Source organism: Nothobranchius furzeri, chromosome 11 (genome assembly GCF_043380555.1).
Source record: "Nothobranchius furzeri strain GRZ-AD chromosome 11, NfurGRZ-RIMD1, whole genome shotgun sequence".
Taxonomy (NCBI): Eukaryota; Metazoa; Chordata; class Actinopteri; order Cyprinodontiformes; family Nothobranchiidae; genus Nothobranchius; species Nothobranchius furzeri.
In genome coordinates, this window is record NC_091751.1 from 71,757,665 (window position 1) to 71,779,207 (window position 21,543).

At 46.2% G+C, this 21,543-nt stretch overlaps 1 protein-coding gene across 7 annotated transcripts in view; it reads left to right on the top strand.

Annotated features, from left to right (window-relative positions):
* scinlb (scinderin like b) overlaps window positions 1-21,543 on the top strand; it is a 97,098-nt gene that overhangs the window by 16,342 nt on the left and 59,213 nt on the right. For 4 of the 7 annotated variants that reach the window (XM_054734006.2, XM_070541824.1, XM_054734007.2 and 1 more), the window contains 9 exons: window positions 135-251; window positions 328-495; window positions 4,030-4,172; window positions 10,528-10,691; window positions 10,831-11,044; window positions 11,384-11,483; window positions 11,563-11,700; window positions 20,434-20,571; window positions 20,658-20,795. In XM_054734006.2, coding sequence (XP_054589981.2) covers window positions 135-251; window positions 328-495; window positions 4,030-4,172; window positions 10,528-10,691; window positions 10,831-11,044; window positions 11,384-11,483; window positions 11,563-11,700; window positions 20,434-20,571; window positions 20,658-20,795 — 1,320 coding nt within the window. Of the gene's footprint in view, window positions 1-134; window positions 252-327; window positions 496-4,029; window positions 4,173-7,612; window positions 7,825-7,904; window positions 8,038-10,527; window positions 10,692-10,830; window positions 11,045-11,383; window positions 11,484-11,562; window positions 11,701-20,433; window positions 20,572-20,657; window positions 20,796-21,543 lie in introns of those variants that run through there. The other 3 variants (XR_011515536.1, XR_011515535.1, XM_070541826.1) reach the window with 3 other exon arrangements.

A 21,543-nucleotide genomic window follows, 5' to 3' on the forward strand; every position in this document is an offset into this window, starting at 1 on the left:
TCTGTGCTGCTCTGGAGTCAGACCAGAGTCCACCATGATTTCCTCTGCAAAGTCCTGTTGATCGTCATCGTCTTCTTGTACCAGTGAAGATCCAACGTTGACCATCAGGTACCTACTTCCTATTTACACATCAGGTAGCTGAACTGCAGTCGTGCCTGTCCGCATGTAGAGAAGAGCTGAACGCCTACCTACAGCAGATGGAGGAGGTGAAAAAGAACTACGAGACTGAGCTTCAGAAGAAAACCAACATGGTAGCATTGTACCCTTCTAGTTGGTTTCTCTGAACCTGCTCTCCGCTTCTGAGACGGGTTCCTCGTTGTCTTTCAGGTGTCCTCCCTGCAGGAGAAGCTTCACAGTGCCAGCCTGGTGTGTCAGAGCTCTGGTGAGCAGAACCTGCAGCTGCAGGTGTGTTTACAGCAGCAGCAGACCATGCTGACTGAAAGTACAACTCGGGTCTCTGAGCTGGAGGACAGCCAGAGTCTGCTGCAGCAACAGGTGAGTCAGGAAAGAAATGACCCGACTATAGGAAGACCCCCTTTCTAAGACTAATCTTCAGTTCAAAGCTTCTGGCGTCGGAGCAGGCAGTAGAGTCGAGAGTCCCAGACCTCTCCCCAGCTCTTCCGGCCGGGGGAATCCCAAGGGGTTTCCCCGGCCAGGTCTGGTGTTGTGCCGATAAGAAGTCCGCTCCGACAGCTTCTGGCGTTTTTAAAAAGTATCCCAGGGGCACGGTAAGGGTCGGAGATGTTTAGTCTATTTAATTTCTGACTATATAAAACGATTTCTTCTGTTTTAAAGTGTGAAGTAAACTCCGACGAAGTAAAATCCAAGCGGATCCCGTTCACGTTCATGTTTACATCCATGTTTGTTTACCTTTTTTGCATGCCAAAATGGCGTCCACTAACTGAGAGTCACGTGGGGTCCGGAGCTCTATATATGAAGAATTAAACCAATTTAAACTTTAATGTAAATTCCCTACAGCAGCTTTAATCTGCTGTCTCATTTAATTCTACTTCCACACAGTTTCTCCCCAAGGTTCGCTAATCGGAGATCTGAACAAGTTCCTAAATTTCAACAGACGCCAGAAAGATTCAGCTGATGACAAACAATATTTTTAGAGTGTTCAAAATGCAGTTTTTGAATTCAACAGGTACTGCCCACCAGATTGTTTCCACCCGGGTGCGATTGTCATCCGCTGAACTCCCTTGTCTTGGTTGTAAACGTCAGAAACAAAGATTTAAAACAAACAACAAAATAAGGAGATAAAATGCGATTTTACAACAGTCATTAGTTGTTTGTTGGTCAGTCAGTTTCTCAGTCCAAGAGGTTTCAACCAAAACCCTACATATTCCTTTCCTCCCCACAAGTACTGTTAAACAATCAACTTCTCAAATGATGGGTTCCCCTAAACCCCTTCCCTTTCAGCCACTAAAAGTGACGCGGTTCAGAGTTCAAATGATATTAACCACCAGAATACCAGGAATGAAATATCTGGTCAGCGCTTAACCGTTTTGATGCATGAATTATGAAATCTTTAACCACGATTCGTTAACAAATACTTTCATTCATCTTTCATCGTTGGGTGCGACTGAAACAAATGTCAACAATATTGTTTGTAACATTTAATAATTTGCAAATAGTTTATTACATGTTCACTCCTGTGGACAGCGTGCATTCTGAACATGAAATATGGGCTTGACTTACTGAAGTAAAAATGGAATAAGGTCTTCAACAGCTGTGCTTAATAGCAAAATAAATAAATAAATCACAATTTTGAGAATCCGTCCACTGTAGTGACCATGTTGCAACAGGGAGTTAGTTTTTCCTCTTTATACACGTCAGTTGTTCTCAAATCAGCAGAGAAATCATGTTCTTTGATCCATCTCCTGATAATTTTCTCATTTGCTGGATGTTTCTTTTCCATAAGTGCACTACCTGTACTCCAAGGTGTTTGTGAGGTTTTATTTCCCATTTTTAAATGTTACACCGTCTCTTCTTCGGTATGAGGTCAGATTTAGGCTTTCGAATCTGCCCTTCGACTGTGAATCTAACCACAGCCGGACTCTGTACAGCGTGTCCGCCAACCTGTTTACAAGTCTGGCCGCGATACGTGAGACAGGTGTTTAATGATGTCCGCCAACCTGTTTACAAGTCTGGCCGCGATACGTGAGACAGGTGTTTAATGATGTCCGCCAACCTGTTTACAGGTCTGGCCGCGATACGTGAGACAGGTGTTTAATGATGTCCGCCAACCTGTTTACAAGTCTGGCCGCGATACGTGAGACAGGTGTTTAATGATGTCCGCCAACCTGTTTACAGGTCTGGCCGCGATACGTGAGACAGGTGTTTAATGATGTCCGCCAACCTGTTTACAGGTCTGGCCGCGATACGTGAGACAGGTGTTTAATGAGTTGCGATATCCTTCTTTCTACAAGGCTAAGGCAAGTCCAGGCACACACATTCATTCAACAACGGTTAAAGCAGAACAACATCCAAGACGAACAAACAACAACAGATAACTAGAGCTGCGTTTCTATTCAAGGCAAAACGCTCAAAAACCAATTTCACCTCTGGTCACCTAGGATTTCTCTCAGTACCACAAAACAACAACAACGTGTCTCACCAGATCTGTCGGCGCAGGCCTTGAGTTCGTAGATCCGTGTGGTTCCCTGCAGCGACGTCCAGATCCAAGCACCAACCTCCAGCGAAAGCCGGTGCTGGAGGCTTTTGGAGGTGTCGCGACAGGTGTCCGGCGGTGGTTTTTGGCGTCGAGAGGAAACCCGGGACCCCGGCTCGAAGAACCAATAATGTCAAGGATTTTTATCGACAACCCAGTGCCTGCAACCAGAGAAAACTAAACAAACGACAGACAAGTTTCCAGATTGCAGTGGGGAGGCAGAAGCTACGAGGCCACTGCCCCGAGCTCCTGAATTCTCAGTTTATTTATAACATGAGATAAGAAAGTGTGTGTGTGTGTGTGTGTGTCTGAATACATGAGCATACATGTAGGCATAGAGAAATACATATTACATTCAGGTGATTGGATCAATGATTAAGAAATAATAATCATAACATTTCCATAACGATGTCTTGTTATTGTGTCCTTTTTTTTGAGCAATAAATGACTGAATGAGATATTAATTTGAGTAAATTTACTTCTTTTACAGCTGATGGATGACAGCGGTGTCTAGTTAGTAGAGCTGGAAAACAGCAGCTCACCCGCAGGGCTCCACTCTCCACAAGCTGCTTATGTCATAACTAAACTCCGCTCCTTCACTTGTCGTCGTCGTCGTCGTCTTCCTCCGCTTATCCGGGTCCGGGTCGCGGGGGCAGCATCCCAACTAGGGAGCTCCAGACCGTCCTCTCCCCGGCCTTGTCCACCAGCTCCTCCGGCAGGACCCCAAGGCGTTCCCGGACCAGATTGGAGATGTAACCTCTCCAACGTGTCCTGGGTCGACCCGGGGGCCTCCTGCCGGCAGGACATGCCCGAAACACCTCCCCGGGGAGGCGTCCAGGAGGCATCCTGACCAGATGCCCAAACCACCTCAACTGACTCCTTTCGATCCGGAGGAGCAGCGGTTCTACTCCGAGTCCCTCCCGAATGTACGAGCTCCTCACCCTATCTCTAAGGCTGAGCCCGGCCACCCTGCGGAGGAAACTCATTTCGGCCGCTTGTATCCGCGATCTCGTTCTTTCGGTCATTACCCAAAGCTCATGACCATAGGTGAGGATTGGGACGTAGATCGACCGGTAAATCGAGAGCCTGGCTTTCTGGCTCAGCTCCCTCTTCCCCACGACAGATCGGCTCAGCGTCCGCATCACTGCAGACGCCGAACCCATCAGTCTGTCGATCTCCCGATCCCTCCTACCCTCACTCGTGAACAAGACCCCGAGATACTTAAACTCCTCCACTTGAGGTAGGACCTCTCCCCCGACCCGGAGGTGGCAAGCCACCCTTTTCCGGTCGAGAACCATGGTCTCTTACTGAACTTTCAGGTGATGTTGATTTCCACGTGTTGGTTCTGTTTGTAGGTGGCCAGTCTGGAGCTGCAGCTGGAACAAGCTCGGGCCTGTCTGCAGGAGGAAGTAAGGAGCAGAGAGCAGGAGGCTCAGAACACCACCAAGAACCTGCATGAGATGAAGCAGCAGAACTGCCAGCTGTCCAAGTCCATCAGGTGAGAAGATGGTGTAACTCAAAGCTGCTTCTAAATAACCGTCCATCATCCTTCCGTTATCTGGACCGGCTTGTCCATGCAGGGGGGGCTGGTCAACAGCAGTCGACGGGCCAACAGGCGGGGGACACCCTGGACAGGTCGCCAGTCCATCGCAGGGCAACACACACACACACACACACACACACACACATGGAAGGAAGCCGGAGTACCCAGAATGAAGCCACGCATGCACAGGTCGGGATGTGAACCCTCAACCTTGTTGCGGCACCGCTGTGCAGCCCTTTTTAAAGAACCAGTCGCTAAGACCTTTGTAAAGAGCAGCTGGATCATTCCTTTTTGTCACAAAACAAAAGACAAATACATACATATATATATATATATATATATATATATATATATAAGACTACAATCCAAATGGAACCGTCACAAGGACCTTCCTTACCCATAATGCATTGGGTGAATAATTGATGGCACTAGGCTCGTACTCTGGAGCCAAACACAACCTGACTGTAGCAGGAGTTTACGTGGGGACCAACAGCAGAGTGACTTACAAGTTCTGGATGTATTAGGCTTGTTTGAGACTCTTGTTGTGAAGGGCTAGAGGAAGTCCTGAGTTGTGTTGACGCTGCTGTGGGAATAAACGTCATCAGATGATTGTTTTATACATGACTGTGGTGAAAGCTGCCCCTCACACCCAGCTCCTTTTCTATTTCTGTCCAGTAAAAACTTGGAATATTAAAGGTGTGGTGCCTAAGTTTCAGTTTTTATAATGACTTTAAAAATCCTTAAATTTGACCATCTGACCTTGTTCTATGCAGGGTGTCCGCGGGGTTTTAAAAAGTATTAAAAAGTGATAAATAAAAATAGTCAAATTTAAGGCCATTAAAAGTGTTAAATTTGGTCTCAGAGGTATTATATTTTCCAAATTAGGTATTATTTTTTTCAGACTATCAGATGTCGTATTCTGAACATCGACATAGAAATATATTCCGAATGAAATGTTTTGAACGATTATAAAAACAAAACAAGCCGATTATTTGCTCCTCCCACTTGCGCTGCCTTGAGTTATAAATGAAGCGCTCCTCCACAGTGTTGCCAACTTGGCGACTTTGACGCTATTTCTAACAGCTTCTCAGACCCCCTTCTTGACTTTTTGAATCGTAAAAGTACCTACTACCTAGCGAACACCTCAGAAACATCTCTGGTAACCCTTAGCTACTTTCTGGATAGCTGTCGTTGACGTTTCCTGCAGGTTAGCTAAACACTCCGCCTGCGCTCCGGACCGTTCTTCAGGACATTAGGAAAGGGAATGATGTAGTGACGTGTCAGTCGCTAAAGAAACAGCTCTCAGAGCCGGTTCCCTGTTGGATTAATCAGAGTAAGTGACACACACACCGCACCTGCGGACTCCTCTATAAAAACGGCTAAATGTGCGCGTGCGGCGTGCTAAACACACGTGCAGCTTGCCCCTGATTGCTGTGAGACCGGGTTGGGGGGTGGGGGGTGCAGCTGTGGTTGGGACAATTATTACATTAACTGATGGACTTGTAAATAAATAGTTTATAAATAAGGTAGAAATAAGTTCCTCACGCTGATAAATAACTAATCTCTCTGAGGACACGGTGCTAGTGCACTCTCCTATAGCACCTTGACATGACTAAATAAATGTTATGCAAAATTTAGTGAACATCAATTTGCATGTATTTGTTATAAATGCCACTGTATAATTCTTGCTGTCAGTATTTGCAAGATATTGGTATTTGGGTCTGTACTGGTTAGACTTAAATGAGTTAAACCAAGGTCTATAGCCCTTGGGTCATAGACTATGAGCTATAAGCATATTGGACTTTTTATACTGGGAATCAGGAGTTATTTTAGTGATCATCTTGTTTCTTGTTTATTTTTGTCCTGATTGTGCCCTGAGCAATTTTATGACTGAATAAAAATAAAAAAAATAAAAATCTACATAAATTGAAACATCGTCTTAAATAATCGAGATCTCAATTTCAGTCACAATAATCGTGATTATTGTTTTTGCCATAATCGAGCAGCCCTACTTTAGCATATCCGGTCACATAATGATGACGTCATATTCAGTGGTCATTCTGCATCATTTCAGGCCTCGTGGTCGACTGTCTGAACCGCTGAAACGAAGTGCCTGGCTTATTTTCTAAGTAAAATAAATATGTGCAATACGTTGTCAACATCAGTGAGTCTCTAAGTCTATTCTTTTTGTATGTTATATATGTTAAAATATGTGTAAATAGGTCGGTGATTAACACTTGCAATTTAGTGTTGTGATGGTTTTAAAAAAATTCTGAAGGTAGTAAAAAAAGTATTAAAAAGTAGTAAATTTTACTTAAGGATTGCTGTATATACCCTGTCTATGAGAAAAAGTGAACAATCTTTTTCTCCTAAGTCCCTCCCCTGGCCTCTACAGCTAAACGAATCATTTCTGCGAGCCTACCGCGTTGACCAATAGCGCTGCTTTTCTACAGGAGCTGTCAGTCAACAGTCACTGGCGTGCTCAACGGTGTCACGGTCTCGGTCGGCCCAACACCACAGTGGAGCACCAGATCCTGGAGTTACAGGTTCCTCAACTGCCTCAACATCTGAAACAAATGTCTAAAGTTTAAAAGTGCTTCTTTAAATGTTGCCGTCAGACATTCTGGGCAGTGGAGTAGGACTTGTATTAGAGACGCTTTTAAAAGATGGAAGCTTTGTGATCCACGAGGCCTCAAAACTGATGACGAGCTGGCAAAGCAGCTTTTGGACAGTCATCGTTGAGCTGTTCGAATCGGTTGTTTCTGAGCAGAAACGTATCGTAAACATCAGCTGTTTGTTAGCGCTTCAAGGCTACATCGGCCTTGTGTTCGCTTGTTGGGCTGAGTTCTGGCTGGTGTCTCCAGGTTTTCCTGTTTGAACACGACAAACTGGAGCTCCTGCAGAATCTTATAAAGACTTAGGAAGGCTGACTGATTACCTCCACCAAGGAGGTTGTCTTTTAGCCTGTGACTGTTTATTATAAACAAAGTGTGTATCTGCAAACAACCCAAATATTAAGCTCATACTTTAAAAAGTATAACAATAAAGGTGGAACACAGTGTGCAGTTATATAAACATTTGACATTCAGGTAAAATAGATGTAAGTGCTGTCCATAAAATGAAGTTACAACTGAATAAAATAAATAGATGTCTAATCTCTCTAATGCGTACAACAACGAATCATATTCTTGTGTTTTATTCATAGACATGAAGATGTGAATACAAAGTCGTATCTGTAGGTGGGTGTCACATCGGTCAGGGGAAGGGGAAGACGTATTCTGTTCCTGTGTGGGAGTTAACAGCGTTCATGAGGAGTGCAACCACATTCCAAACTCTGCTAGTTTTGTTGTTGTTGTCTGGTGTCGCAGACTAAAACCTTTGTTTACTTTATTCAGCACAGAATCATCTGCTCTCACATGGTCACCTAACAAAGAAACAAGAGGTTTTTCAGTAGAGGTGGACAGCAAGACTGATGACAGCGGTAACTAGGAGGACTACATTACATCTACACTCACTGGCCAGTTTGGACCCCCTTTTGCCTTCAGAACTGCTTTAATCCTTCCTGGCATAGGTTCAACAAGGTACTGGAAACGTTCCTCAGAGATGTTGGTCCATATTGACGCGACTGCATCACGCAGTTGCTGCAGATTTGATGATGCCAATCTTCTGTTCCACCGCATCCCAAAGGTGCTCTACTGGACTGAGATCTGGTGACTGTGGAGGCCATGTGAGTACAGTGAACTCTGTCATGTTCAAGAGTCCAGTCTGAGATGATTGGAGCTTTATGACATGGTGCATTATCCTGCTGGAGGTAGCCATCAGAAGATGGGTACACTGGTCAAAAAGGCATGGACATGATCGGCAATACTCAGGTAGGCTGTGGCGTGCAACGATGACCAATTAGTAATAAGGCGCCCAAAGTGTGCCAAGAAAATGTCCCTCATCATTACACCCCCGCCACCAGTCTGAACCGTTGATACTAGGCAGGATGGATCCGTGCTTTCATGTTGGCGCCAAATTCTGACCCTACCATCCGAATGTCGCAGCAGAAATCAAGACTCATCAGACCAGGCAACATTTTCCAATATGCTATTGTACAATTTTGGTGAGCCGGTGTGAATTTTAGCCTCGGTGTCCTGTTCTCCGCAGACAGGAGTGTGGTCTTCTGCTGCTGTAGCCCATCTGCCTCAAGGTTCACCGTGTTGTGAGTTCAGAGATGCTCTTCTGCATACCTCGGTTGTAACCCAGTGGTTATCTGAGTTACTATTGCCTTTTATCAGCTCCAACCAGTCTGGCCATTCCCCTCTGACCTCCGGCAACAACAAGGCAATTTCGCTCACAAAATTGCTGCTCACTGGATGTTTTCCCTTTTTTGGACAATTCTCAGTATCGCTAGAGATGGTTGTGCGTGACAATCCCAGGAGATCAGCCGTTTTAAAATACTCAGCCAGTCTGACAGCAACAACCATGCCACGTTCATAGTCACTTAAATCACCTTTCTCCCCCTTCCTGAAGCTCGGTTTGAGTTGCAGCGGATCGTCTTGGCCATGTCAACGTGCCTAAATGCATTGGTTTTCCACCATAGTGTACCCAATAAAGGTGCCAGTGAGTGTATGTCGTTTATGCTTATTGTGTCCACATTCATAAAAACTGCAACAGAGAGTAAATAATAAAATGCTTGTGTTCTCGGGGGTGGAGTGGCCCTAAAAACTCAAATCAAATGCGATGCTCTCCAAGTAATCAGCATGGAGCAGGGCCTCGAGGGCCGGTGTCCAGCACTTATGGTTCTAACTCTGCTTCAACACACATGATTTCAATCAGCAGGTGATTAACAGGCTTCTGCAGAGCCTGATCAGCTGCTGCACAGGTGATTCAATCACTGAATCTAGTGTGCTGGACTAAAGAAACCACTAAAATGTGCTGGATACCGGCCCTCGAGGCCCAAAATGGAATAACCTTGGCGTAAAGGACACCGTTCATAATCAAAGCAACCTGCAGCACCCGTTCCAGCACTCGCACTCACATAAGAGCAGAAGGGTCCGTACAGTACATTTATCTTGTTTAAAACAGATGTTTTTCTAGCTGAATACGTTGCTACTACAAATAACTGCATGTGTAATTTCGGACACAACAAGAAGGTTTAAGGAGGTGGCCAAAGATAACTACATCCCAGAACTTCAAACCCTGATGGTAAACGCTTGGCTTCCTCACCGCTACAAACCAAGGCCGGAGGATCTAGAGTCCCACCACCATCATAGCAGGAACTAAAACATTTACGTACTTATGGTGATGATAAAATATATTCAGCTTTTGGTCTTTCCCGTGTAGTGTAGGAGAAGGCTATGTAATGTAAAGGTCATGACAGTTGTCAAAAACCTGCCCTGCCAGTGGGCACAGGTCATCAGTGTTCAGCTGGTTTAATCTGCCTGGATTATTTTATGCTGCTTCATACCAAAACAGTCCCTTGTTGTTTTGTTCCTACCCTGGCTATTGAGGTATTCGTCTTAACAACCACCCCCGTTTACATGGAGCTGCACTCACAAGGTCTCCTCCAGGAGATGAGACTTTCATACTCTAAGCTGGCCTTTTATTGTGGGCAGTCTAAGGCCCACCTGTGCAGTAATCATGCTGTCTAACCAGCCCTTGATGTGCCACACCTGTGAGGTAAAGGAAAAGTGTTCACTAACACATGTTTAGATGTGAGTTCAGTTCATGAAAAGTGGGATCAACAACAAAAGTGTTGCGTTTATATTTTTGTTCTCAGCTGTTAGTGACATCAGTGTCTGCTGCAGCAGCGGCTGTTCATGGCGGGCCGTGTGGCGTCCGTAGCTTTTATCACGCTAACTCCTTATAAATGTACATTTGTTGTTTGGATAAAGCAAATCCATGTAGGATTCAGACCCCCAAGGCACAACCCAATCATCCACCCATTCACACGCTGATGGGGATGAGCTACGATGTAGCCACAGCTGCCCAGGGACGCGGCGAGGCTGCTGAATGCTGGCGCCACCGGTCCCTCCGACCACCGCCAGCAGGCAGAATGTATGAATGAGGATCTGTCTTGGGAAACAAACAGGAAGTCTTGCTAGAAAACGATTGGTATTTCTTTAAACCCAGTTGTGAAAGGTTTCAGGTGTGCTCATGCCTAATCGGTCAGTCCTTTTCTGTGACTTGGTTCTAAAACACATCTGCTGAGATTCTTTTATTATTCAGTAGAAGATGTAACGCCGGTTTTCCTCTCTAACCTTTGAGTGTTTTCTTGTTGTGCAGCAGGCTTTGATGATCAGGTTTGTGTTGTGTGGTTCTGCAGCCATCTGACATCAGAGCTGCAGCAGAGTCGGACTGAGCAGCTCTCTAAGGAGTCTGAGCTGGAGCACCTGAGGAGTGAACTTGTCATCAAGGCCTCTCAGATCAGAGGACTGGAGGAGAACCTGCAGCTCACTAAGACCCAGCTCTTCACCAAGGCTTCCATTGGTGTGTTTACTGCTGTTCACTGTGACTCCACATCAGTAATCTGTGCTGGTTTAGCGTTTTAGCAGTAAGGCGTCATTTCCCAGCAGATAGGGATTTCCTTTGGCTGCCGGTCATCTCACCGTGGCATATCTTTCTCCAGTGGAGGACGTGGAGGACCAGCTCCATCGCTGTGAGGCGGATAGGCTCAGCTGCAAGCAGAGGGTCCAGACCCTGGAGGGACAGCTGCACGCTGTGCAGGTGGAGCTGGCTGACACCCTGGAGCGGCTGCAGGAGCTCAAAGATGTCCTTCAGGAAACCCAAACCGTCTCTGATGAGCGGCAAGCCCAAGTGGACAAACTGACTGTCCAGCTCAGGTGAGGACACGCCATTATGTGGAACGGGATGGAAGGAGGATGCCGGAACATCCTTCAGGGATGAGAACCGCCCTCCTCTCATTTTCATTGATGTTTATGTAAACAACATCCTCTTGAATCTGAGGTGAAATCATGATTATGTATTAGATTCTCTTCTCTGTAAAACAACACACACACACACACACACACACACACACACACACACACACTGCTATTCTGCTACAGGAAGTTACTTTTATTCATTTCTTCCATCCAAACAGTGTTTATTTCAGTTATTGCAGCTCCTTTTGGGTTTAATGACGAATGATTCCATGAAAATGTTTGTCTGTGGCGTTGCAGCGACGTCCAGAAGGACTTGGAGGACAGGACTCTGGAATTGTTGGACGTGGACAATGCCCTGAAGGAGAGACAGGGGGAGCTGCAGCAGAGGGCTAAGCTGGTACATTGCCCCCTAGATCATCAGCTGAACTTGTTCGATGTTCTAACTGCTGCTGATGTTTCCTCTGTGGTGACCTCAGCTCAGCCAGCTGGATGCAGCCATCAGAGATCACAAGCAGGAGCTGGAGAGAAAGCTGGAGTCTCTGCAGCAGAGCCTGGAGGTCAGAGAGAAGGAGCTGAGAGAAGCTCAGAGGGAGCTTCTGAGCACCCACAAACAGGTTAGGGACGTCAGCTGTGGACCATCGCCTTGTTCATGTGCAACATGGAAAAGGGCCATCACCACCGGGTCTACATGAAAAAGGGTTTGAGACAAACCAGACAATAACCTTTGGTTTGTGTTGGACCACAACATCAAATGCTTCATAATAATTAGGATTTAATTCAGTTTATTTATGATGCACCAAATCACAACAAGCGTCGTCTCCTGGCCTTTCACTGAGTAGATATGTTAATGGAGTTCAGTTAAGGGCCGGCCTCGCAGACCGGCAGCACAGGTGACTGCCTGGGGCACCATCTGCTGGACAGGGAATAAATCAACTTTAATTAAATGTATGTTTGTATAATTAAATGCACTCTATACTGGAAATGTCCCTCCAAGAGACATGAAAATCAAACCTCAATATTAGAATTATTTGTAATGATCTGGCTGCATGACCTGCAGTGTTGTTTATATTTGCTGACGGTCCCTGAGCGCTCGCGGCGGCATCGTAACATGTCGGGCGCAGACAACGGGTTGTTGGCAAAAGCAATGAGGTTGTAGTTTGTTCACTATCTTACCACGATACCAAAGAGGTCTGCTGTGTTTGAAAAGGACCTTCCGATCAGAGGTTATTGAGCCAAAAATGTTGAATCCATCTCTAACTTTACTGAAGTACGTCACTTTCCTATGAGGCCAACCGGGCGCCCACGGAGCCCCCCCTCAGTCTGATTAGCCTTTACCTGCTACGTGTGGAGAACGGCCATTTTTTCTTTATTCAGCTTTTTTAATTCGTTTTTATCAGTGTTATAACATCAATCTGCTGTTAAAGAGAACGCACAGCTAGAGGAACAAAGCAGAGAGAAAGGAAACAACAACAACAAAAATAAATAACACAGAAGTGGGGGTGTGGGGGGGGGGATCTCTGGCTCATTACAGGGTTAAATAAACTGGCATCAGTACAAGGATGGCGAGTTACTCGTTTGCAGTTTTGTGGCTTACCCAGAGTCGGATCTTGTTGGTTTTACATATTCAGACCATTTAGACCAGATTTTATAGAATTTTTCGATTTGAACCCTGAGAGAAAGCGTCATTTTTTCCATTGTATAAATTTCGTGTACAATAGCAATCCAGTCCTCAACTGTAGGGGTTTCCGCCGTCATCCATCTCCTCATGATTGCTTTCTTACTTGCTGCCATGAGCAGACGAAACAACCTCCTATCATATCTGTCCAACGCTTTTGGTGCGACTCCCCTTGAACAAAGTGGTGCACTTGAGTGGAACCTTGATTCCAGACATATTCTCTATATGAGTATGAATTTCTGTCCAGCATCTCTTTAATGCATTGCAATCCCAGAAAATGTGTCCATGGGTTGCACCCTCTGCCCCACAAAGTCTCCAGCAGGCATCGCCAGTGCCCAGGTGTTTTTTCTGAACGGGTGTGATGAAGAATCTCGCCATATTCTTCCAGCAGAATTCCCGCCATGAAGGTGATTCTAAAAATATCCACTGGAGCTGGCATATCCCTCCTCACAATTCTGCTGGAATTGGGTCGCGTATTTCAGCCTCCCATTTCTTTCGTATGTAGTCCGTATTGTCTTGTTTAGACAGCGGCACTCCCTTGTACAGTCTGGACACCACTTTAGTACATTGACCCGGTTTCAATAGTGACATGAATGTTTCCAGGAAGCCTGCCTCTCCAAAACTCGTTGCCTTTTTCATATTCTGATTGATGTGGTGCCTGACTTGTAAAAATCTGTACAAGTCTCCCTTTCCAACCGTATTCATTTTTAAGGCCTCGAAGCTCTTGACTGGCCCCTTGTGGAGAAACAGATTATAGGATGTAAGACCCCTTAGAGACCAGTTTTTAAATCTGTCATCATTTCTGTTGGGTGCAAAGTCCGAGTCGTAAGCACGCCACATCTCTCTACCTACTGCGGCTCCGGAGGTGCAGAGGAGGGGTGCCTGAAGGCCCTCAGCCTCTCTCTGTAGCCACGTCCCGGGCAGTGGTGGTCGCCCTTCTCTTTGCGCCCCTCTGTGGTTTCCTCCAGGTCAGTTGACGAATCTGCTCCATCAGCGTTTCCGGAGATTTAGCGATCCACACCCTGTAGCCCCTGGCCGCCATGTCTTCAGTTGTTTCTTCAATGTTGTCGTAGATTTTTATCCCTTCTTTGTATGAAACTTTCAACCTTGCCGGGAAGAGCGTCTGGAACGGAACTTTGTTGTCCTTGAGCACTTTTCGGACCTCTGCGTACTCTCTCCTTCTTTGGGAAATCATGGTCTATTTTAATCACATTCTCCTTCCATTTTATTCCCTTGCTCCGCCATGCCTTGCGGAGGACCAGTTCTTTAGTCTTGTAGCTCAGAAACGTTACTATAATGGAGCGGGCGGGGCACCGACCGGTGATGTGGGCCCTAGTGAGCGGTGTGCTCGCTCTATACGGAGATCGGCCTGCTCTTCGGAGAGTCCGAGTTCTTCGCGGCGGAGGTTCCCCACAAATGTCGTCACCAAGGCACTTTCGCTTTCAGCACCCTCAGGAACTCCATAAATCCTTACATTTTCGCATCTAGTTCGACTTTCCAGATCCATTATCTTTTCCTCTAGCTGCACATGTAGCTTTAGCATGTCTGTTAAAACTTGCTCCGTATTTTGACTTCTGTCCTCCAGCTTTCCGATTCGCTCTTCTGCTTCACTCAGTCTGGTGTTTACCTTTGCGATTTCTTCTTTTATCGATTCGAGCTGCTCTTTGTTTTCTTTTCGGAACCCTCTCAGCTCGTGTAAGATCGCTTCCAGATCGCCCATTGTTGTCGTTGTTAGCTGATCCACGGTTAGCATTAGCCTTCCGTACCTCAGTTAGGTCCTCTTCTCCCGCTGCTCTTCAGGGATTTCCAGCGGTTTTCAATGCTCAGTGAGTTTCTAGCCCCCTTTCTAACGCTCTCTGAATGCAGTAATTACTCAACTTGTTGGGGGTTGTAGAGAATAACTGGGGGTCTGACGGGAGCTCTCTCAGCACGCAGCCGTCATCGTGTTGTTCCAACTGGAAGCCCCGGAGAACGGCCATTTTTGGTGATTCAGCTAGCTCAACATGTCGAAACGTCCTCAATGATCAGGAGTCCAGGGGAGGAAACAGAAAATGTTACAGTGTGTGTGTGTGTGTGTGTGTGTGTATGTGTGTGTGCGTGTGCGTGTGCGTGTGTGTGTATGTGTGTGTGTGTGTGTCTTATCAGCATACCAGAGCTGGGCTGAAAAGAAAAGTACTGAAACTTGCCTTGAAACATGATTACTTAAAAAGAACATTAAGATGGTGAAATATATAGCCAAGCGGGGTGCAGCAGTGGCAGTTGCCGAGGCAAAATCTCGGGCGTGGGAGGAGTTTGGTGAGGCCATGGAGAAAGACTATCGATCGGCTCCAAAGAGGTTCTGGCAGACTGTCCGGCGCCTCAGGAGAGGGAGGCAGCAACTCGCTCACACTGTTTACAGTGGGGATGGGGAGCTGCTGACGTCAACTGGGGCTATAGTCGGACGGTGGAAGGAATACTTTGAGGAGCTCCTCAATCCCACCAATGCGCATTCCGAGGAGGAACCAGAGCTGGGAGGCCTGGGGATGGACTGTCCAATCTCGGGGGCAGAAGTTGCTGAGGTAGTCAAACAACTACACAGCGGCGGAGCCCCGGGGGCGGATGAGGTTCGTCCTGGGTATCTCAAGGCTATGGATGTTGTAGGGCTGTCATGGTTGACACGTCTCTACAACATTGCGTGGTCATCGGGGGCAGTTCCTAGGGAGTGGCAGACCGGGGTGGTGGTCCCCATCTTTAAGAAGGGTGACCTGAGGGTGTGTTCCAACTATAGGGGGATCACACTCCTCAGCCTCCCTGGAAAGGTCTACTCCAAGGTACTGGAGAGGAGGGTCCGATCGATAGTTGAATCTCAGATAGAGGAGGAGCAATGTGGTTTTCGTCCTGGCCGTGGAACTGTGGACCAGCTCTATACCCTTGCAAGGGTGATGGAGGGGGCATGGGAGTTTGCCCAACCAATCCACATGTGCTTTGTGGATTTGGAGAAGGCTTATGACCATGTCCCCAGGGGCACCCTGTGGGGGACGCTCCAGGAGTATGGGGTGGGTGGCTTTCTGTTAAGGGCCATTCAGTCCCTTTACCAGAGGAGCGTGAGTTTGGTCCGCATAGCCGGTAGTAAGTCGGACCTGTTCCCAGTGAGGGTTGGACTCCGCCAGGGCTGCCCTCTGTCACCGGTTCTGTTCATCACTTTTATGGACAGAATTTCTAGACGCAACCGTGGTGTGGAGTGTGTCGAGTTTGGTGGCAGGAGAATCTCGTCTCTGCTTTTTGCGGATGATGTGGTCCTCCTAGCTTCATCCAGCTCTGACCTTCAGCTCTTGCTGGGTAGGTTCGCGGCCGAATGTGAAGCGGCTGGGATGAGGATCAGCACCTCCAAATCTGAGACCATGGTTCTCGACCGGAAAAGGGTGGCTTGCCACCTCCGGGTCGGGGGAGAGGTCCTACCTTAAGTGGAGGAGTTTAAGTATCTCGGGGTCTTGTTCACGAGTGAGGGTAGGAGGGATCGGGAGATCGACAGGCGGATTGGTTCGGCGTCTGCAGTGATGCGGACGCTGAGCCGATCTGTCGTGGTGAAGAGGGAGCTGAGCCAGAAAGCCAGGCTCTCGATTTACCGGTCGATCTACGTCCCAATCCTCACCTATGGTCATGAGCTTTGGGTAATGACCGAAAGAACGAGATCGCGGATACGAGCGGCCGAAATGAGTTTCCTCCGTAGGGTGGCCGGGCTCAGCCTTAGAGATAGGGTGAGGAGCTCGGACATTCGGGAGGGACTCGGAGTAGAACCGCTGCTCCTCCGGATCGAAAGGAGTCAGTTGAGGTGGTTTGGGCATCTGGTCAGGATGCCTCCTGGACGCCTCCCCGGGGAGGTGTTTCGGGCATGTCCTGCCGGCAGAAGGCCCCCGGGTCGACCCAGGACACGTTGGAGAGGTTACATCTCCAATCTGGTCCGGGAACGCCTTGGGGTCCTGCCGGAGGAGCTGGTGGAGGTGGCCGGGGAGAGGACGGCCTGGAGCTCCCTAATTGGGATGCTGCCCCCGCGACCCGGACCCGGATAAGCGGAGGAAGACGAAGACGACGAAGACGAAATATATAAAAACTGTAACATTCCCCCTGAGTGTGAATTTTTAAGTAATAAAAGATAAACTCAACAACACCTGAGGACTTTTGCACCTCATGAATGATAAAAATCAGAGTCATACCAAAATACAAGTAAAAGTGTGAACTTTTATGTCGCGTATACGGGTGTTAAATAGAACCCTAGTAGAGATAAATGTAAAAAATAGAATGTAATAAGTAAAATAGCAAAATACGCCTTCATATCAAAAGACCTGAGTAAGATTTTAACCCTTTGATGCATGAATTATGAAATCTTCAACCATGTTTTTAACACATTTTTTCATTCATCTTTAGGTGTGAATGAAACAAATTTCAACTTTTTCAACTCTTTTGTAACATTTAATAATTTACATATAATTTACTACATGTCCAACTCAGTGGACAGTGTGCATTCTGAACATGAAATATGTTGGCTTGCCTTACCGAAGTCCAAATGGAGGGGCTCACATGCAATAAAGTCTTCAACAGCTGTGCTTAATAGCAACAATAAATAAATAAATAACAATTTTGAGTACCTGTCCACTGTAGTGGCCGTTATGCATTAAAGGGTTAACTACCAGAAGATCAACCATAAAAACCTAAGTAATTAGGAATTGTGACTTACCTTACCCGTGCGAGATTTAGAATGTCCAATCAATCTGACGGTTTTCTGTTTGTTGTATTGTGACTTGTTTCCTGCCGTATTTATTTTATCTGTGCCTGCATTCCTGCCTGCAGATCAATGTATATATATATATATATATCCTGTGTTACGTTTTATTGTATTTTTACTCTTTAATACTAACTCTCATACTTTGCCCATGTAACTGTCATTGTTTTGACATCAAATTTTACTGACAGGGCGATTTTTATTCTATTCTATTCTAATCTATTCTATTCTATTCGAATGCGTTTCTTGCACAAATGCTGTTTGAATGCTGAGCAGATCCGTCAATGTAATGTGTCAAGATTTGAGATTGGGGGGTGAACTGGAGCACCCAGAGAACCCCCCCCCCATGCAGCAGAAATAGGACAGAAATAATTTGATCGGGTGATCTGTTCTCTGTGAGATATTTACTTCTGCTGCAGTTTTTTAATGCTTACAGCATTCAAACTATAATGTCATATCTTCTTCAGAAAAACTGTTTTACAGCAACATTCTTCTCTTATGTACTTGTGTCTAGAATAACGTTTTGAATTTTATATTATTATACACTAGTTGTCTAATACAAAGTTTTCTAAAATGGAGGTGTGGGTCTAGTAGGAATAGAAGGAAGCAGGGATTTCCCAGAGAGTGGAGGAAGCGTGGTTTTCCCAGAGAGTGGAGGAAGCACGGTTTTCCCAGAGAGTGGAGGAAGCACGGTTTTCCCAGAAAAAGAAGGGAGCACGTTGTGGGGGACTGTCCTCTGCTCTATAGGTTCCCCTCTGACTGGTTGTGGAGCAGACTCTGTTGGTTTGGGCTGGGGACGTGACGTTGAGGAGTGTGGTTTTTCACTCCCATCACGTTCTAATTTGACCAGTTGATGTTTGGAAGACCTTTTCCCGAACCCTTCCTCCTTTTTAGCACTCTTTGGAGATCTGTCCATCTTTTTCACCTCACCCCTTCGTTTACCAGGAGTTTCCAGGCATTTGGTTTCCTTCGGAGATGTTTGATCTGCAAAACTCTCTTCCTGTTCGTAGTCAGAGCTCGATGGAAGCAGTTCTTTCCCCATTTCTCCTTCAGAAGACGTGAATTCAAAATCGGAGTTTGACCAACTCAGATCACCGTTTTTATCAGCGTCGGTCAAACGTAGATGCTCAGAATTTTCCTGTTCCAACTCAGAGCTTGATGAGCACATTTCTTCACTGACTTCATCATCAGTGCCTACAAAGCACATCTCCTTAACTGCCAGTGTTCTTTCATGTTTCTCTCTCATCTCCTCCAAATCTGCTCTAGCTTGAGTGAGTTTGGTTCGGTACACCCTCGAAGCAGATTGTGCTTTCTCTAATTCGTCTGACAGCCGTTTGATCTCCTGCTGCTGTTTTAATTCACTTTTCTTGTGAAATTCTTTCAGCTTTTCAAATTGCTCTTTCAAAGAGTTAACTAAAAGTTCCAGCTCTTGAGCTTTGTGTTTCATCTCCTCGTGTTCCACTGTAGTTTGAGATCCTCGCACGCTTTTCAACTCCTCTTTCTGCGATTCACAATTCTCGTTCAAAGAGTTCACTAAAACCAGCAGCTCTTGATTTTTGCTTGCTAAATAAGTTTGGGAACCACTGTGTTAACGTAACAACTGCAGAAACATACAGACGAATCCCACATCAACACAAACGGACGAGGCTTCGCGTACAAGAACCTGTTGTGTCTGATGTTGGTTTTGTGCACTTTCACATTCTTTACAAGACAAAGATAATTTGGTGTTTTATTAACAAATTACAGTTATAAATGAAACGTTTGGGTGGTAACTTATTTAGGAAAGGTGAGTGGATTAGCCTTAATGTGACGTCATCAGCAGGCGCAGGACCCCGAGCCGATCCATCAGCCCGAGCAGATCCTGTACCGACACCGGCTCTGACCAGAGAATGCTGCTGTGGTGTCCTTGGGCAAGACACTTAACCCGCCTTGCCACCATCGCCGTCAGGGTGTGATTGTATGTGTGAATGGGTGAATGATGCACTCTAGTCTAAAGCGCAGTGATGTCGGGGTTGATGTCGACTAACTCTCAGGAGAACAGCGGTGGTCTCAGGTTGTTCTTAATTAGCTTCAGATTCACTTGAGTAGATCTGAATGATTCAGGAATTCATCTCCTGTAAGGGTTTAAACTCAGATAGACGGATATGATGGATCTGATCAGTTTCCAGGTGAATACAGGGTATCCGCGGGTCCTTAAAAAGTCTTTAAAAGTCTTAAATTAGCTTTTCCAAATTTAAGGTCTTAAAAATCCATAAAAATGACAAATAATCCTTAAATAGAGTTTTCAAAGGTCTTAAATTACCAAAGACCCAATAAACAAGATTGTTTTATTTCTATAAAATTTTCGTGAATTTCTAGTTAGTGTTCAGCGTTTTTTGTGTACGATGTTGCCGTAAGCGGAACCGTACACATTCAGCTGGTTGTGAAAGGGGGCTATTTTTAAATGAGCACATTAGCTGGTTAAGCTAGTGGGAGCTTGCGCCATGGGGAAGTGCAAGTTTAATGATAACTGGATGGCTAATCCTACATTCGCGACGTGGTTAGCACCGGTTCCAGGCAATAACTGGAAATTATAGCTTAAATTTAAAAATTGCTTAAATTTGGTCAAAGTGGCCTTAAAAAAGGTCTTAAAAAGTCTTAAATTTGGCTCCCTTACACCTGCAGATACCCTGTAAATAATGACTTGGCTAGAGTGAAACCGTGTGGGTGAAACTGACTAGAGCTGCAGCAGCCATCTTCAGGGGGATCAACAGTTATTCAGTAGTACATGTTTGTGTTAGGAGAACACCTTTGGGCACACGCACACTTCTACCTGATCTCTGGTCACTCCGTCAGGGGAATGCGTTTTTACATGTTATTGTTTGTTTTGTTGGATTCACACATGTGTCCTGATGTTTCTTCTGTGCTCTGTAGGAAGAGCAGCACAGCCGGAAGCTGCGTGTGACTCAGCAGGAGCTTCAGGAGGTTCTGGGAAAGCTTGGAGAATCTGAGCTCCACAGTGAGAGTCTGGCTAAAGAGCTGGACGCCACCAGGCTGCAAATCAGAGAGACGGTGAAGTCGGACACCAGCTGTTCTTTCACTCAACGTAGCACTGTTAACATCACGTGTGTGTGTGTGCATCCATGTGTGTGGTGCAGGAGGCCCAGCTGTGCAATGTGGAGGAGGAGCTGACGCTGAAGGAGGCACAGTGGCTGCAGGAGAAGGCCAAGCTGCAGAGCACCATCAGCGCCCTGGAGCAGCAGTTAGAGCTGGAGAAGGATCAGCACAGCAAGGAGGTGAAGTTACAGCTGATGCATCAACCCTTCATCAGATACTCCTGGAACCATTTAAATCCCATCTAGAACAGTCTACTGTAGCACATGGTTGGCCCTAATCATCTACTTTTACTGTTCAAAAGTAAATGAATCATGTTGTCAGCAAAGGCCTTTAGGGGCACAGGCCCACTCTCACCTGAGCCAAAGGTTAAAAACTCACTGCAACACTCTCAGACCGACTCCAGCTGCATGGAAGGGTTTGAGCATCTGCTAGTGTAAGATTTTCATTCTGAATCTTTTTGTTTTTTACTATCTACCGCTGGAAAGAGGAGGAGACCCATCTGTGGGTAACCCTGTTGTCTAGTAGCTCCGGTTGAGCCACATGGAAGCAATAAGTGCAGTTAGGGGCTGTAAACAAGCAGTTCCTCCCCTCCCTGAAACCACTCATCAGGTACTCCAGGTCTCCACCCATGCAATCAGCAGGGGTGTCAACATCAAATTCCCACTGGGCCAAAATGAAAAACTGGGACGAAGTCGCGGGCTAAACTCAATATTTTTTTAAAAGTGACGGCAATGTGCACATTTTCCTTTATCTACAGCCATGTATGGTTGAAACTTTTCATTTGGAAACAAACTTATTTTTGCAGCAACCTATCAACATTTTTGTTTGAACCTCGGATTCAGGAGGAGCAATGTGGTTTCTGTCCTGGCCGTGGAACACTGGACCAGCTCTATACCCTTAGGGGGGTCCTGGAGGGTGCGTGGGAAT